Raw genomic sequence first — 17,904 nt, forward strand, 5'->3', positions numbered from 1 at the left:
GGAATTCTACCAATTTGTCAACTCTACCACCACATACCCAGGAGCTGTGATTAACATAGCCAAAGCACTGTACCGCCTGCCCTCGCAGCTCGACAGCAGCAGGTCAGGAAGTAGGCCAAGGGGGCTCTGGCACTTCATTTATCTTGGGCAGGAAAAGGAGAGATTACTACTGTCCACCCTGTTCATCAATGTATAACATCTGAGACTAAAAGTGGTGGGAAGAAAAGCTTCACCAAATTCCTCAAGTCAAAGATCTAGTTCATCTGAGGGCCTTTCTTTTGGGTATAAGAAAGTGATTCTATAATATCTCCAATGCTGGCTAGATATAGTCAACTCGACACACACAGGAGTCACCTGAAAAGAGAAAACCTCAAGAGAGGAGCTGCCTCCATTAGCTGGCTTGTGAGCATGTCTGTGGGCTATTTGGGGAACTGATTATTGATAGGAGAGGGTCTAGCACACTCTACACAGTGCTAACACTGGGCAGGTAGACCTGGGTCATACAAGAAAATTAATTGAGAAAACCATGAGGAGCAAGCTGGGAAGCAAGCCAGTAAGCAGTGCTCTCCATGGTGTCTGCTTCAGTTCTTACCTCAAGGTTCCTGATCTAAGTTCACTCAATGATGGACTTGAACACAGATAAATAAATGCTTTCCTCGCCAAGAAACTTCAAAACCACAAGAATATCAAGTCAGGCTTTTCAAGGGTCTGCCAGGAACTGAATCTGTTTGCTAACACAGTTCCAGTTAGTTAAAAAACCAAAACCAAAACCAAACCAAACAAACAAACAGAAATATACTTGATGTCTTAAAATTTGTAGAACACCATTCCAAAGACTCAAAAGTAGAAAAAAACAACGTATTTAAACATGTCTTAATAGCACAGAAGCCAAAGAAAAACCCAAAGGCTATTTGGAAACTTCCACAAGAGGAAACACATCTCTGAAGCTACAACAGGGTGATGTTGAGAGTGATGGTGACTGCCATTAAAAGGGCAGTTAATAGCTACCACATGGGTCTTCTCTACCACAGACTAACCCAAGTGGCTGAAGCTAATTCACTGAGTCCCCAGAGTAGTCAGGACTAGGTATTATTATCCTAATTTACAAAGAAGGAGACAAACGGGCTCAGAAGGGAGAAAACAAGCTTACTTAACAACGCATAAATACACAGCAGTGTAATTCAAAACTGAATCCCTAGACCATACTGCCTTATACCGAAAGAAAAACTAAGAATGCAAAATGGCAAACACATTCACTTCCAAAGGAAAAAAAATAATGTTGGAAGAAAAGCCAATTAAACAAGAAGTTACTTGCCCTCCTCAGAGAAACAGAAGAACAAGACCAATGTGATAGCAAAATAAGTATGCCAGGAGTGAGTCAATACATCCAATTTTTCTTAGAAGCTATGCATTTTTAAGATAGTGAACATCCATTTATCCTGCTACCTAAATAAAAGTTTCGGCAGAATAATGGAAGCAGGGAAGAGTTCATACTGCAATGGAGTAGAAAGGAAAGTCTGGAAATAAAGATAACTGGTATACATCAGAGCCGGGGTTCACAAGTTTCCTGTGCGGGCTTCCCTTTGTGCACACCACCCATCCAAAGAAGATACCAGGGAGACCAGGAAACCGAGATTAAGGCAGCAAGTGAGGTGCGGCCCAGGCAGCTGGAGCACAGCTATATTCTGCCTCTGCCAATACTGCCTCTAGCTTCATATTATTGAATTTCTTTGAAGAAATAAAAACAAATAGAACTGAAGAAATAATCAAAATTATAACTGAAGTAAACTTTCCTGAAATGAAAACACTACTTTACTATATGGATCAAAAGGAGGTAGTATGCTCCAGATGAAATTAATGACAACAGATAAGAACTAGATGTAACACAGCAACCAAATAACAAAGGTCATCTTCATTATTTTTTTGTTTTGTTATTACTAGATTCAGAGTTATGAAGGACAAGAGTTATTTTTAGAGGATTCTTAAAGAGCAAAAACAGGCTGACAGCAGGTATGCTACAAAGTGTCAGAATAAAGAGAGCATTATGTTTAAAATCTGAGAAAAACTCTATCAACTCAGAATTTGTTTTGTACGCACTGTATGAAAGCATCCTTCACAAATGAGAAAATAAACTAAATCCTGAAAATTGTCTACAACTCATGCCACCAAAGTGAAGGTACCAACAGAGACACTTTGTACACCTCCTACCTCACAAGCTGAGCACTGGGAAGTCATGAGAAAGAACTGAACCCAGGCTGAATACATGAGTAAATTTCAACTATCAGAATGATGACATTAAAAACCAATACAAGTATTAAAAATTAGCAGTGAAACAAATATAGCTGTCTGAATATAAGTCATTATTAATAAGTCAATGAAAGCAAAAGCCAAATAGCCACTCACAGACAGAGTTGACCTTGAAGCGGGTCCTTCTGTTCTTACAATAATTAATCACTTTGTACAACATTTTATACAGTCTCTCAATTTTCACAACACTGGCTTCTGCTCAGGGCTGATTTACATAAATACAGGTACTGGGAGATTTCTATACAGTTCTATTAATAGATATGAAAAAACACTTTAAAATAAACCATAGAACTACAAAAACAAGACAAATATTCATTTTTCTAAACCAGGAAAGAATAGTGTTTGCCAAAAGGGCAATAGGAACCCACAGGCCATCACAGTGCATAGCAGACGGAATAATTAAAAGACTTGACTTTGACACATCACTAATAATTCTTGAACAGTCAAAGTGCTCGAATCCCTAACCAATGTTTCTAATTAAAAACTGAATTTTCTTACTTGCTCAGTTAGTTTAAAGAAACTGTTATCTGCTGTAAGTGCAAAAATAACAACTGGCCTTTGAGTAAAGAAAACTTAGATTAACTTTCTTTACAAATATATGCACAAAGATGTTTGAACAGTATCGATGATTCTTTTCCACTTCCACACAAACCAATAGTCCCCTGGGGACACACACACACACACACACACACACACACACACACACACACACGTACATTCATCTCAGAATTTCACAAGGCACCATGACCTTTGATAGTACTTTCTCAAAACTAGTAGCATCCTTAATTGTGTTTCAAAAGACTTTTGGGGTGAGGTGAAGCTTTTGTGTTGCTCTGGTTAACAGACAAATGGGTATTAGCTTGCATTTAACTGTTGATAGATAGAAAAGGGTGTAACTTCTTTTGCACTGAGTATACTGTTTTTTATTTACTTACTTTAATGGCCCATTGAATTCAGAGAACTTAAACTGTATAAAATTAGGTGAAGAGATTTCTATTCACTAAGAAATTCATAAACTTATATAATGATTTTTAATGCATTCTCTTCTTAAACATTTACTTTCATGCAGTGGCTAGGATACTCTGTGTTAGGATTTTATCACGGCATGCCAACATTATAAAAGACTTCCGTCGACTTAAAAACAAAGAAGATATTCTTGCAAGTGGAAAATCAATCATCACAGCCACTAAATGTCACAGCACAGCATCAGCAAGAAGCACTGATCGTTGTTAGCTGTGTACTGCACAAATGATGTATGTCTTCGGTTCAGGAAGTAGGTGCCAGGGTTTTAGAAAACTGTACATATATTGATTTTACATTTATTTAATGTGGCCATTGTAAGACACTTTATTCTTCTGATAAACTATGATTGCTTATCAAAAGATTCTATAATTCAACAGTAACATTCATAACTTGTGTGTTAAAATGAAAACCACCAGCCCACAGAAATCATGCCCACAAAATCCAATTTTGTGGATTTATGGCAGAAAAGCATTAAACTACTGTCTTGAAGGAACTGCAGACTAGTCACAGAAGTCAAAGTGGCATAGCAGTAATGATTAAGGGGGACACGTCACCCTGCCACAGCTGTTAATCAGCTTAATACTAGTTAGATTATTGACATTCTTGTAATTACTTTTCCTAAGGCACATTTGGGCAAAATATATTTTATTTTAATTATGAGCAATCAAAAGCCAGTCCAATACTGAAAAAGAATAATCAAGGCTCTCTGCACACAGGTGTGACGTAAGCAGAGAACATCCAATTGCTGTGGGGGCAAAAGCTAGCACTCGCTGCCGAAGCGACGACCACTTCCCACATACCTTGCCATCCTCCGAGCACACGCCCATATGTTCTCCGCTTTCATCCAAGCTGATCTGGTTTATCTTCACAGGACTCTATTTAAAACAAACAAAAATTGGCATGAACCACTTTAGGAAAACATATTAATGATCAGGTGTCTTTGCTCTCTGTAAAACTTACATGACATGAATTATCAGCTTCATGAATTAAGGTTCACTTCCTGAAATGAAGATGTTAACATTCCTAAAGTATAAACCAAACAGCTTTGCTTCTACACACAGCATGAACTCAGAAAGCCACGATGCCCACAGGCTTTCTTTCAGAGACTTGCAGCATAGGGAAAATGTTACTTCTCTATCACATCAATTAATTTTGTAACCCCTAACTTTAAATAATTCCCAATTTAAGAATATCTTGCTTTTGATGTATTTTCCAAAAATTAAATACAAGTGCATTTCATTTATTTACTAAAATCTACATATAGGGGTTTCTAATGAAGTCAAAACTCTGACCACTGTCAGCATCACACAGTAGCTCTTCCTTCGATTCCTGAAGAACTACAGCTTCCATGGACCTTCTACAAAGCTCCAAGGCAGCAAACCATAAAGAGGAAAGTGAGTCCATAGCAGTGAGCAACAGCAGCACACACGTACAGTTCACAATAAAGGGAAATTCACAAACCTGAAGGCTGAATCTTCAACAGCAAAGTGTCTCACAGTCATTAAGGAAAGGTCAGGGCACAACAAGACCTTCGCACTGTACAAAGGCTATATACTGCCTAATTTCTGGGACAAGTTCCTAAGTATTCTGGCTATAGAAACCTTTCACATCTGGATCCCTACATTACACATAACATTCTGATAGGTTGTCCAAGAAAAATCAGCTAGCTCTAACAGTTCTTGGCTTATTAATTAAGGGAAAGGTCACTGAGGACAGGTGACCCACCTCCCAAGACAATACACAGAAGCCCATGTTGGAAAACCACAGCAGAAGGAACAGCAGCCTTACAGTATCGTGTGAGTATAAAAAAGGACTGAAGATGATAAGTACTGCAGAGTTAGAAGGAAAATGAAAAGACAGAGAAAGGCTGCCCTGGGAAAGCACAGAGCTACCAGGCTGAGCCAAATTCTGAATGTCAACGCCACATACTTCTGGGGATAAGCATCTCCTCAAGCTGGTCATCTTCTGTTCTGATATGCCATCACACAACATTTTATACCGACTTTACTCATGGCAAGTATAAGCTATAGAGATGGCTCACTGGACATTAACTACCATCTGTGATGATTGGCTTAAATGTATCTCCATGGGTGGGTCTGGCCTACGACCTTCCTTCCTCTGATGAATGCAGCACTGCCCACAAGTAACTACAAAAATTATATTAGGCCAGAGTAATGGCTCAGCCATTAAAAAGACCAGAGTTACAATGAAAACATCAAGATTATATCACTGAAAATTTAGTAAAATAAAATTTATTCCTTCAGTCAGAGTAACACATATCAAGGCTTTGAAAACCATACATGATGGCACTGAAAGACACAGAGATCACATTATCTTCCCATTGCAGAAAATTCCAGGGAACAGTGTATCCTACACCTACAAATCTAAATTCAAGTGCTGGATATAACAACGTGTACCAAGACTCCATGATGAAGTCTATAGCCAAGTTACACATTAGAACTAGACTTTCATCCTACATCATGCCAAGTTTTGTGTAGTCTATCCCTGGATTCTTGTTCCCAAAAGGGCCAGGGCCTATCCAAACAGTCTCTGGATCACACTTATTGTCCCACAAATGGGGTATTTGCTTTACCTGATACCCAATCTTTGAGGAAAGTGGTAAAGTGGAAAGTGTCTCCATCTCACATAAGAAAAAATGCAGCTTCAGTTTCTATATGTGATCCAAGCCCCACCAAGTAGCTAAGACATCCAACAGCATCTCAAGAGCAGATCAACGGAATTTACTGGGATATACCTTGTAGAAACTGCATGAATCCATTAAAAATAATACAGGGAAAAATCTATAATGTATAACAATGATCTTCTCAAATCTATTAGCAACAGACATCTAAAAACTTTTCTCTCAGCACCTCATGGATCCTCCTCCAAGTGACCATATACTAGATCACAGAGCAAGCCTCAACAGATATAAGAAAATTGAAATAACATATTGTATCTTATCAGACCACCATGAATTAAAACTGGACTTAACAACCAAAAACACTGGAAAGCCTGTATACTCATGGAAATTGATCAACACTATACTCAATGATCTCTGGGTCAGGGAAGAAATTAAAGACACTCTAGAATTCAATGAAAAGGAAAGCATGACATACCCAAATTTATGGAACACAAGAGAAGCAGTGCTAAGAGGAAAGTTCATAGCACTAAGTGCCTCCATAAAGAAATTAGAAAGTTCTCATATCAGCAATTTAAAAGTATACCTGAAATCTCTATGATAAAAAGTAGCAAGTATACCAAAGAGGAGTACAAGATAGGAAATAATCAGAATTAGAGCTGAAATCACTCAGTTAGAAACAAAGGAAACAATATAAGAATCAAGGAAACCAGGAGCTGGTACTTTGAGAAAAATCAATAAGATAGACAATCTTTTAGCCAAATTAACCAAGAAACACAAAGATAGTATCACAATAACTGACACTGAGGAAATTCAAAGAATCACTGGTCTTATTTCAAAAGCCTGTGCTTCACAAAATTGGAAAATCTTAATGAAATGGACACTTTTCTAGATGGATACCACTTATCAAAGTTGAATCAAGATCAGGTAAACTATTAAGACAGTCCCATAACCCCCAAAGAAATAAAAACTAGCAGCCATTAAGTCTCCCAACCAAAAAATTAAAATAAGATAGAAATCCCAGGGACAGATAGTTTTAGTGCAGAAGTCTACCAGACTTTCAAAGAAGAGCTAATACCAATACTCATCAAACTATCCCGCAAAACAGAAAAAGTGAACACTGTCTCAGTCTCTGAAGCATCAGTCACCCAATACCTAAACCACACAAAGTCTAAAGAAAGAACATTTCAGACTGATTTCTCTTATGAACATTGACACAAAACTAATCAATAAAATACTAGCAAACCAAATTCAAGAACACACCAAAGATATCATCTATCAAGATCAAGTAGGATTCATCCCAGGGATGTAAGGATGGATGGTTCAATATATGAAAATACATCAACATAATCTACCATATAAACAAACTGAAAGGAAAAAAAAATCACACAATGATGTCATTAGATGCCGAAAAAGCCTTTGATAAGATCCAACATCCCTTCATGTTAAAGATATTAGAGACATCAGGGTTACAGGGCATATACCTAAACATCAAAGCAATATACAGCAAACCAACAGCCAACATTAAACTAAATGGAAAGAAACTTAAAGTACTTCCACTGAAATCAGGGACAAGACACGCCTGTTCATTCTCTCCCTATCTATTCAATATAGTACTTGAAGTTCTAGCCAAAGGAATAAAACAACTAAAGGAGATAAAGGGGATAAAATTGGAAAGGAAGAAATCAAGATATCACTAGTTGAAGATGATCTGATTGTATACATAACCAATACCAGAAAGTCTACCAGAGAAATCCTACAACAAATAAACACGTCCAGCAAAGTGGCTGGACACAAAATTAACTCAGAGTAATCAGTAGCCCTCCTTTATACAAATGATAAATAGGCTGAGAAAGAAATTAGGGGAACAATACCCTTCACAATAGTCACAAATAATATAAAATGTCTTGGTGTAACTCTTACCCAGGGAGTGAAAGAAAGATCTGTAGGACAAAAATTCCAAGTCCCTGAAGAAATAAATTGAAGATATCAGAAAACAGAAAGATCTCTCTCATGCTCATAGATAGGTAGGATTAACAGTGAAAATGGCCATCATAACCAAAAGCAATCTACAAATTTGATGCAATCCCACCAAAATTCCAACACCATTTTTAATAGACCCTGAAAGAACAATTCTCAACTTCATATGGAAAAACAAAAAACCCAGGATAGCCAAAATAATCCTAAACAGTAAAAGAATCACCATCCCTAACCTCAAGATGTACTGTAGGGCAATAGTGATAAAAACTGCATGGTATTGATACAGAAACAGACACATTGATCAATGGAATTAAATTGAAGATCTAAAAATAAACCCACATACATATGGACACATGATTTTTTTTTTATAAAGAAGTCAAAAATAGAAGAGTGAAAGTATCTTCAACAAATGGTGCTGAACAAACTAAATGTCTTACCACTCTGCATGAAACTCAAGTTCAAGTGGATCAAGGACCTCAACATAAAACCGGATACATGAACTCTCACAGAAGGACCATTTTCTTCCTCTTTCCCCACATGTTCCTAGCCTGCCTCTTCCTTTCTTTGTCTTTCTTCCCTCTTTCTGCCCTCTGTCCTCTTATTTCTCTGCCTCTACTTTCTTCCCCAGACCCTCTTCCCACGTCCCAAATAAACTTCATTTTATACCAGGAAAAAATAAAAAATACAACAATTTTTATAGCAAAGAAAGAGGGTAATTCCCTTTAAGTCATTGGTACAAGAGACAATTTGCTGAACAGAACACTAATGGCCTAGGCTCAATAAACGGAACCTCAAAAAACTGTAAAACTTCTGTAAAACAAAAGACACTGTCAATAGGACAAATCCACAGCTCACAGACTGGGAAGGATCTTTACCAACCCTACATCTGACTGAAGGCTAATATGCAAAATTTACAAAGAAGTCAAGTAGTTAGACACTACTAAGAGACAAAACACTACCAGGACTGGTTGGAGGAGGCACCTAAAGATTGTCTACCGCAGATTCAGTCATGGATTCCGTGAAGGAACAACACCTAAACCCAAGAGGGCAGCTGTTGCAGCATTCAGTTATCTTGAAGATTCCAATCACTCAGAAAATAAATGTTCTGGTTTCAAAAAACAAAAAAGAAGATAGACACTAACAACGCAAATAGTCCAGTTAAAAAATGAGGCACAGAGCTAAACAGAGAGTTCTCAACAGAGGAATCCCGAATGGCCAAGAAGCACTTAGAAATGTTCAAAGTCCTTAGCCCTCAGGGAAATGCCGATCAAGACATCTCTGAGGTCCCATCTTACAGCCATTAGAATGGTTACGATCAGAAACTCATCATGTGGGTGAGGATGTGAACAAACAGAACACCCTCCACTGCTGGTGGGAGTACAGATTAGTACAACCACTTTGGAAATCAATTTGGCAGTTTCTCAGAAAACTGGGAATAGTTTTACCTCAAGACCCGGGTATGCTGCTCCTGGGCACATAGCCAAAAGATGCTCCACCATCCCACAAGACGCTTGCTCCTCTATGTTCATAGCAGCTTTAATCGTAATGACTGATGGGGTGAGGAGGGGAGGGGCAACTCCAGGATGAGACAGAGACCTGGAATAAGGGAGGCACCCAAGAATCAATGGGGGTGACCTGAGCTGTAACTCCCTACACTGGGGATATGGAACTTGAAGAAGCCACTTCCTCTAGCCAGACAGGAGCCCCAGTGGAGGCAGTGACCCAACCACAGAACTTTCAACCCACAGTTTATCCTGTCCATGAGAAAGGCACAGAGCAGACTGAAGGAATGTTCAACCAATAACCTATCCAAACTGAGACCCATCCCATGGACAAGCACCAACTGCTAACATGATTCTGCTAGGCTTGTGACAGGAGCAAGCTGTCCTCTCAGAGGCTCCACCCAGCAGCTGTCTCAGACAGAGTCAGATACCCACAGCCAAACAATAGATGGAGCTTGGGGACTCTTATGGAAGAACAGGAAAAAGGACTGTGGGCCCCAGAGGCGATAGGAAGGAACCCCACAGGAAGACCAACAGAATGAACTAACCTGTACCCTTGTGACTCTCAGAGTCTAAACCATCAACCAATGAACACATACAGGTCAGACCTAGGCCTCCTCACATGTACAGCAGATGTGCAGCTTAGTCTTCATGTGGGGTACCGAACAACTGGAATGGGGGTTATCCCAAAAGCTGTTGCTTGTCTGAGGGATATGTTCTAGCCTCAATGGGAGCGCATAGCCTTGCAGAGACTTGAAGTCCCAGGATGGAGGGTTGGCGGGGAGACACACATTTAGAGGAGAAGGGGAGGGGGATAGAGAATGGTTGTGGAAGGGGGTGACCAGAAGGGGGGCAGTGAATGGGATGTAAAGTCAATTAGGAAAAAAAAAACTTTACAATATTCTCTGATTCATTTCCTCGAATACAAATAAACTTAAGCCTTCTCCTTTAGTCTACTGGGCAATTATCTGGATCTTTATAAACTGCTTGTTTAAATCTTGTTCACATTTTCTCTTTTAAGATATTTCTTAGAGATTAAGTGATGGCTCAGAAGTTAAGAGTACTTGCATACAAGGACACTGTGGTTAGGACAAAACCGCATCCAACAGATTGGGAAAAGATCTTTACCAATCCTACAACTGATAGAGGCCTTATATCCAAAATATACAAAGAACTCAAGAAGTTAGACTGCAGGGAGACAAATAACCCTATTAAAAAGTGGGGTTCAGAGCTAAACAAAGAATTCACAGCTGAGGAATGCCGAATGGCTGAGAAACACCTAAAGAAATGTTCAACATCTTTAGTCATAAGGGAAATGCAAATCAAAAAAACCCTGAGATTTCACCTCACACCAGTGAGAATGGCTAAGATCAAAAACTCAGGTGACAGCAGATGCTGGCGAGGATGCGGAGAAAGAGGAACACTCCTCCATTGTTGGTGGGATTGCAGACTGGTACAACCATTCTGGAAATCAGTCTGGAGGTTCCTCAGAAAATTGGACATTGAACTGCCTGAGGATCCAGCTATACCTCTCTTGGGCATATACCCAAAAGATGCCCCAACATATAAAAAAGACACGTGCTCCACTATGTTCATTGTAGCCTTATTTATAATAGCCAGAAGCTGGAAAGAACCCAGATGCCCTTCAACAGAGGAATGGATACAGAAAATGTGGTAGGTACATCTACGCAAATGGAATATTACTCAGCTATCAAAAACAATGACCTTATGAAATTCGTAGGCAAATGGTCGGAACTGGAAAATATCATCCTGAGTGAGCTAACCCAATCACAGAAAAACACACATGGTATGCACTCATTGATAAGTGGCTATTAGCCCAAATGCTTGAATTACCCTAGATGCCTAGAACAAATGAAACTCAAGACGGATGATCAAAATGTGAATGCTTCTTTAAAAGGGGAAGAAGAATACCCTTGGCAGGGAATAGAGAGGCAAAGATTAAAACAGACACAGAAGGAACACCCATTCAGAGCCTGCCCCACACGTGGCCCATGCATATACAGCCATCCAATTAGACAAGATGGATGAAGCAAAGAAGTGCAGGCCGACAGGAGCCGGATGTAGATCTCTCCCGAGACACACAGCCAGAATACAGCAAAGACAGAGGCATATGCCAGCAGCAAACCACTGAATTGAGAATAGGACCCCCGTTGAAGGAATCAGAGAAAGAACTGGAAGAGCTCGAAGGGGCTCGAGACCCCATATGTACAACAATGCCAAGCAACCAGAGCTTCCAGGGACTAAGCCACTACGTAAAGACTATACATGGACTGACCCTGGACTCTGACCTCATAGGTAGCAATGAATATCCTAGTAAGAACACCAGAGGAAGGGGAAGTCCTTGGTCCTGCTAAGACTGAACCCCCAGTGAACTAGATTGTTGGGGGGAAGGCGACAAGGGGGGGAGGATGGGGAGGGGAACACTCATAAAGATGGGGAGGTGGGAGGGGGATGTTTGCCCGGAAACCGGGAAAGGGAATAACACTCGAAATGTATATAAGAAATACTCAAGTTTAAAAAAAAAAAGAGTACTTGAATACACACACACATGCACACACACACACACACACACACACACACACACACACACTCACACACACACACTCACACACACACACACTCTTTCAGAGGGTATGGATTTGGTCCCTATACTCATACAGTGATTTATAACTGTCTGTAACTCTAGTTCCAGTGTATCTAGCAGCTGGCAAAGTAAACATACATAAATTCAGGGCAAAGCACTATATACATAAAAAAAACCAAATCTTTTTTTTAAGAAGGTTTCTTTATTTATTCATCCAGATAACTAACACAGACACATACCAAGTCATCTTTTTTTCTTCAAGATGGTGACTGCTTTATAAACTACATTGTTACCTTAAATCTCTCCAGAAATCATTATATTTTCCTGCAAAAGGTTACCATTTGACTTAGTCCCATTATTAAATAACTAGCCCGCTACTCCTAAAAGGAAATGTGTTTACCAAAAAAAAAATTACTTATATGCAAAGATAACTTTCTGATTCTGCCATTCTTCCCAGCTATACCACTTTTGGGTATACCCAAAAGATGCCCCAACATATAACAAGGACACGTGCTCCACTGTGTTCATAGCAGCCTTATTTATAATAGCCAGAAGCTGGAAAGAACCCAGATGTCCTTCAACAGAGGAATGGATACAGAAAATATGGTACAGTTATACCATGGAGTATTTACTACTTAGCTATTAAAAACAATGACTTCATGAAATTCTTAGGTAAATGGATGGAACTAGAAAATATCATCTTGAGTGAGGAAGCAACCTAGTCATAAAAGAACACACATGGTATGCACTTACTGCCCCAAAGCTTGGAATACCCAAGATACAACCCACAGACCACATGAAGCTCAAGAAGGACAAGCAAAGTGAGGATGTTTCAGTCCTTCTTAGAAGTGGGAACAAAATACTAATGGGAGGTAGGGGGTGGGTGGGGCTTGGGAAGAAGAAAGGAGGAAGAGGGGAAAAGGAAGGCAGGATCAGGTATGGGAGGAGACAAGGATAATATACAGAGGGTCAGGAATTTGAATAGAGTTGTATAGCAATGGGGGGTGGGGAACTGGGGAATAGTAGCCACCAGTAAGTCCTAGATGCCAGAAAACCAAGAGGCTCCCAGGACCCAAAAGAGATGAGATTAGCTGAACTGCCCAACAAAGGGGAGGGAGAATCTGTAGAAACCACCTCGAGATTACGCAAGGCCCCTGATTGGAGGATGGGGGCATCCAGTTATCTCCAAGTTTTTAACCCAAAATGGCTCCTGTCTAAAGGAAATACAGGGACAAAGTGTGGAGCAGAGACTGGAGGAAAAGCTGTCCAGAAACTACCCCATCTGGGGATCCATCCTATATACAGAAACCAAACTCAGACACTACTGCAGATGCCAAGAAGTACAAGCTGACAGGAGCCTATTATAGCTGTCTCTGATAGGCTCTGCCAGAACCTGACAAATACAGAGGCGGATGCTCCCAGGCAACCATTAGATTGAGCATGGGGACCCTAATGGAGAAGTTAGAGAAAGGACTGAAGGACCTGAAGGGGTTTTCAATTCCGTAGAAAGAACAACAATATCAACCAACCAGACACCGCGAGCTCCAGGGAATAAACCACCAACCAGAGAGCACACATGGAGAGACTCATGACTCCAGCTGCACATGTAGTAGAGGATTGGCCTTGTTGGCCATCAAGAGAGGAGATGCCTCTGGTTCTGTGAAAGCTCCATTCCCCAGTATAGGGTAATGCCAGGGTGGTAGGTGGGTGGGTGGGGGAGCAACCTCATAGAAGCAGGGGGAGAGGGGATGGGATAGGGGAATTCCAGAGGGGAAACTGGGAAAAAGGTTAACATTTAAAATGTAAATACATAAAATATCTAATAAAAAAAAAGCCATGATAGAAAGTAAGCAACTTTTCTTTACTTCTCACGTTCACAATCCATTCTCATTTACAAAAATATATAAAAATAGGTAAAATTGTCTGAAGTAAGAGGATCATGAAAGAAAGCAAAAAAAGGCAGGACGGTGGATAGGAGACAGTTCTGAGAACTGCCTATACACTACCCCTACGGACTACTAGCTATTTACTTTGTGAATACTTTATTATACCACTTACATACGTTTCTATGGATAATTTTTAGAATAGAATAAAGTAATGTTTTTCATCATGCCATCGCCATACACATCAACCATACATTATTCTTCATATTGTAAAAAGTTTTACTTCAAAAGACAAGCATTAAGTTTTTCCATTTATACTTTAAAATGACTGGGATAATCATCTTTGTAGTTATTTCAAGGTTTGGCCTTTGCTTTTTCTTTTGTGTTTATGTTTCCCACCATGACTGTCAGACTACTCAAATGTTCTAGTTGTAGTTGAATCATTTATATTTTTAAAAACAAGACCACTGCTTTGAACATGATAAGTGTACAACAGCACTCAATTGCATGTTCAGCACACAAATGTTTGCAAAGATGACGGCACGCACAGAGCAGTGTGCTCCGACATGAATGTAAGGCTGTCGTCTCCTTGGCTGGCCATTATCAGACCCCTGTCAGTGGAGCAGCTCCTCTGCAGCACCGATGCTCACACCGCGCTGCCTTCCCTCTGACTGAAGCCCTTCTCCCAGTGAAGGCTCACACCATGAAGATGCCAACAACACCCCCAAGGCTGAGAAAGCTCAAGGCGTTACCAGAGTCCTCAAGTCCCCCCTTCATGGGCCGAGTGGCCTGTCACCTGGACCAAGGGCTCTCGGGATGCAACATTTGTGGGCCCTCACCCAGGAAAAGGTAGTCTTCTCCATGAAGGTGCTGCTTTGAATGACTCCTGACGCGGTAAGCGGCCATATCGATTCACCGGCTCACTGAGCTGGACTGCACTGGAATAGTTTCTTTCTTACTGATACACGGGGAATAGTCCCAATGCTTCCAGAAGTTTGCTGTGGATTGTAAATGTTTTCTATTTTACTAATTTCTTATTAATTTTCACTCTATGCCTTAGAAAAAAATCTTGATGGTCTTACTCTAAAGTCCTGACATATTACATTGCTCAATAATTATTCATTAATTATATAATAAAATATTTTCTAATTAACATTAAAATTTTCTATAATCTAGACCAAAATATATAACTATTTAATAATTATTTTTTTAAATAAAGTCACATTTTATTTTGCTTCATATCTGAGGATGGCAATATGTTGTAGAGGTCCCTTTATCTATATACATTTCAATTGCCCAGAGGATGACTGAAAATGATAACAGCACTGAACTCTATCTAGAAAAATAGGGAAGAGGTGGTTCATCTGACAGTCAAAATGGCTCCAGAGCAACTAAGGGTTGGCTAGTATGAAATACAACCTATGGTAAGGGTTAACTCATGCTCTAGGTGACACAAGATATCACCATTCTCAGAACGATGCACAGTTTACATTTTTCTGATGTTCTTCTGGAATTCCCAATTGAATGTTTAGACCAACAATTCTCAACCTATGGGTCACAGCCGCTTTTGGGAGGAGTCACCTAAGACCACTGAAAAATACAGGTATTTATTTTATGATTCGTGACAGTAGCAACATTATACTTATGATGTAGCAATAGAAATAATATTATGGTGGGGTCACTACAATGTGAGGAACTGTATTAAAGGGCAGTAGCATTAGGAAGGGTGAAAACCACTGCTGAAGATAAACTGTTGGCCATGAGCAACTGAACCCATGGAAAGCAAAGAAGAGCAGAAGAGTCACCTAATCATGAACCCTGGCGAGATTCCACATCGTTACACAACGTGCTCTGTGTAGTTACATGACGTTCTTTGTAACCTTCAATACGATAGTTCATATTCTCGATTTCAGGCCTGTAGTTTGACTGTGAAATGTCCCCTGCAGGTTCATGTGCTTCAACACTGGTTCCCCAGCTGGTGGCACTGTTTTGAGGAAGCTGTGGAACCTTTCGGACATAAGAACTACAGGTAAAGTGCCTTGGAGGTAGACTGTGGATGATAAGCTCCAACCCTGCTTCTGATTGGCTCCACACAACAAGCTGCCTCGACATCTCCCTTTCCCGTGCGTCTCTGAAGGAAGAACTGTATTCTCTGTATTGTGAGCCAGTATAAACATTAGATCTCTATAAATATAAATATAGACCTCTAGTAAGCTGCGTCTGGTAGGTACTTGTCACAGTTTTGAGAAAAGCAGCTCAGGAAAGTGTATACAGATTTTTTAACCATAACATTTATATTATTTAAGTACTATCCATAGATACTGTTTATCCAGCCATTAGCAATTTAAAATGTTATGAAATTTTCACAATACAGCATAGTTTTGTACATTTCTACTTGAAGTTAAAATAAATTTATACTTACTTTATATTCCCTATAATTTGGTGTTTCAGGGGGTTTTAGCAGTTAAAGCTTCCATTAACTTTTAAATATAATCAAAATGCCATGGTTCTATTAGTCTGTTTCTCTGCCTTAAGCTACATTGTTGTGTTTTTGCTGTCGTCGTGCTGAATTTGAACCTGACTTTTAAGGTGTATTTCTGTCCACATAATCTTGATGCAAAGTACTTAATACCTAGAGACTCTGGAAGAAGGGGGGTGCTGACACTGAACATAGACAGGGCCTTGCATATACTGGGCAAACACACCATCATAGAACTGCACCTCAAGCCCTTGCTTCTTCAAGACAAATCATGTTACATTATCCACCCTGGACTTAACCTTACAGTCCTCCTGCCTCTATGTCCCGAGTTAGGCACTACCACACTTCTCCCTAGGCTTTTGAATGATGTTCCCACTTCACTTTTATCTTGTATGACATTACTCATAATATTCTTTACTCTTTTATTCCCAGAGTTACGTGCTGTCTACTCTAACTTCTCAGTGAGTGCCTTTCTATTATACATGAACTGTGTTTCTATGAAAAGATCAAATGGCAAAATACTGGCTCATTTAGAAAGTAAGGTATTTATTTAATCTATGAACTAAAGTAAGAATTCAGATATTTGATAGTTCTTGGGTTACTTAAAACAAAATTGGGAGAGAAAAGTTAGTAAATCTACCAGTAAAAACTACAATCTTAAACTCCACAAGCAAGAATCTAGAATTACCTCCTCACTATGATCTCAAAACTTTCAAAATAATTCAAAAGGCTTAACTGTAGATTGATATTTATCTTCATCATACAGACAGGAAAAAGGGTTGTAGTTTGTTGCACCTGAAGTTTTCTTTAGAATGGTTTTTGAAGAAATGTGAAATCTTGATTCACCAAAATCAAAAGCAAACAGTCAACTCACAAAGGAAATACTGCAAATGAACAAATTCACACCTAAGAACTAAAACAATGAATGGGAGCAGCAATGAGTTTTAAAGTATCTAGATGGTTGAAGATATATTAAAAAAAATATACAATCCAAATTTGAAAGCCTTTCTAAAAGATATTTTAGAATATGAATTAGAATTATTTAAAATATATATTCCCAATTAAACCAAGAAAAGTGCTTTCTCTGGCAAGTTTTCTCCGGCATGGGACTGAGAAATATGTTATTTAATTCTAGAAGCAAGCAATCTAAGTAATTATAAGTGATAAAATATACTTTGAAGTATCTGGCTTCCTCGAAGATATGTCTGACATTTGTCCTGGCTTCTGGGAAGCAATGTGTGTCACAGCTGCTGAGGGCTGACAGAACAGGGGAGCACCTTCACTTGACAATGGGGGTGATGACACACCCAAAAAGAATGAGCTCTAACCTGGAGGCTGAGATCCTGAAGCCTTCACAGCTCAGACTCCACTGTACTTCCTGCTCAGCTCACATCTGTAGCGGGAGTGTATCACACACAACTCAGAACAAGGCAGCTCTGCGACTGCAGCTGTCCCTGCCTGGGGCTTTTGACCTTTGGCTGGTTTTT

The 17,904-nt window shown here is 39.6% G+C and overlaps 1 protein-coding gene across 2 annotated transcripts in view; it reads right to left on the reverse strand.

Moving 5' to 3' along the window:
- Window positions 1–17,904, reverse strand: part of Vps41 (VPS41 subunit of HOPS complex) — a 164,398-nt gene that overhangs the window by 92,330 nt on the left and 54,164 nt on the right. Inside the window, exons 1-2 of one of the 2 annotated variants that reach the window (XM_039095720.2) lie at window positions 9,394–9,544; window positions 4,131–4,205 (exon numbers count right to left, since the gene is read on the reverse strand). In XM_039095720.2, coding sequence (XP_038951648.1) covers window positions 4,131–4,205; window positions 9,394–9,477 — 159 coding nt within the window. In that variant the 5' untranslated portion in view covers window positions 9,478–9,544. Of the gene's footprint in view, window positions 1–4,130; window positions 4,206–9,393; window positions 9,545–17,904 lie in introns of those variants that run through there. The other variant, NM_001399318.1, reaches the window with a different exon arrangement.

This window comes from Rattus norvegicus, chromosome 17 (assembly GCF_036323735.1).
Source record: "Rattus norvegicus strain BN/NHsdMcwi chromosome 17, GRCr8, whole genome shotgun sequence".
In the NCBI taxonomy this organism is placed as follows: Eukaryota; Metazoa; Chordata; class Mammalia; order Rodentia; family Muridae; genus Rattus; species Rattus norvegicus.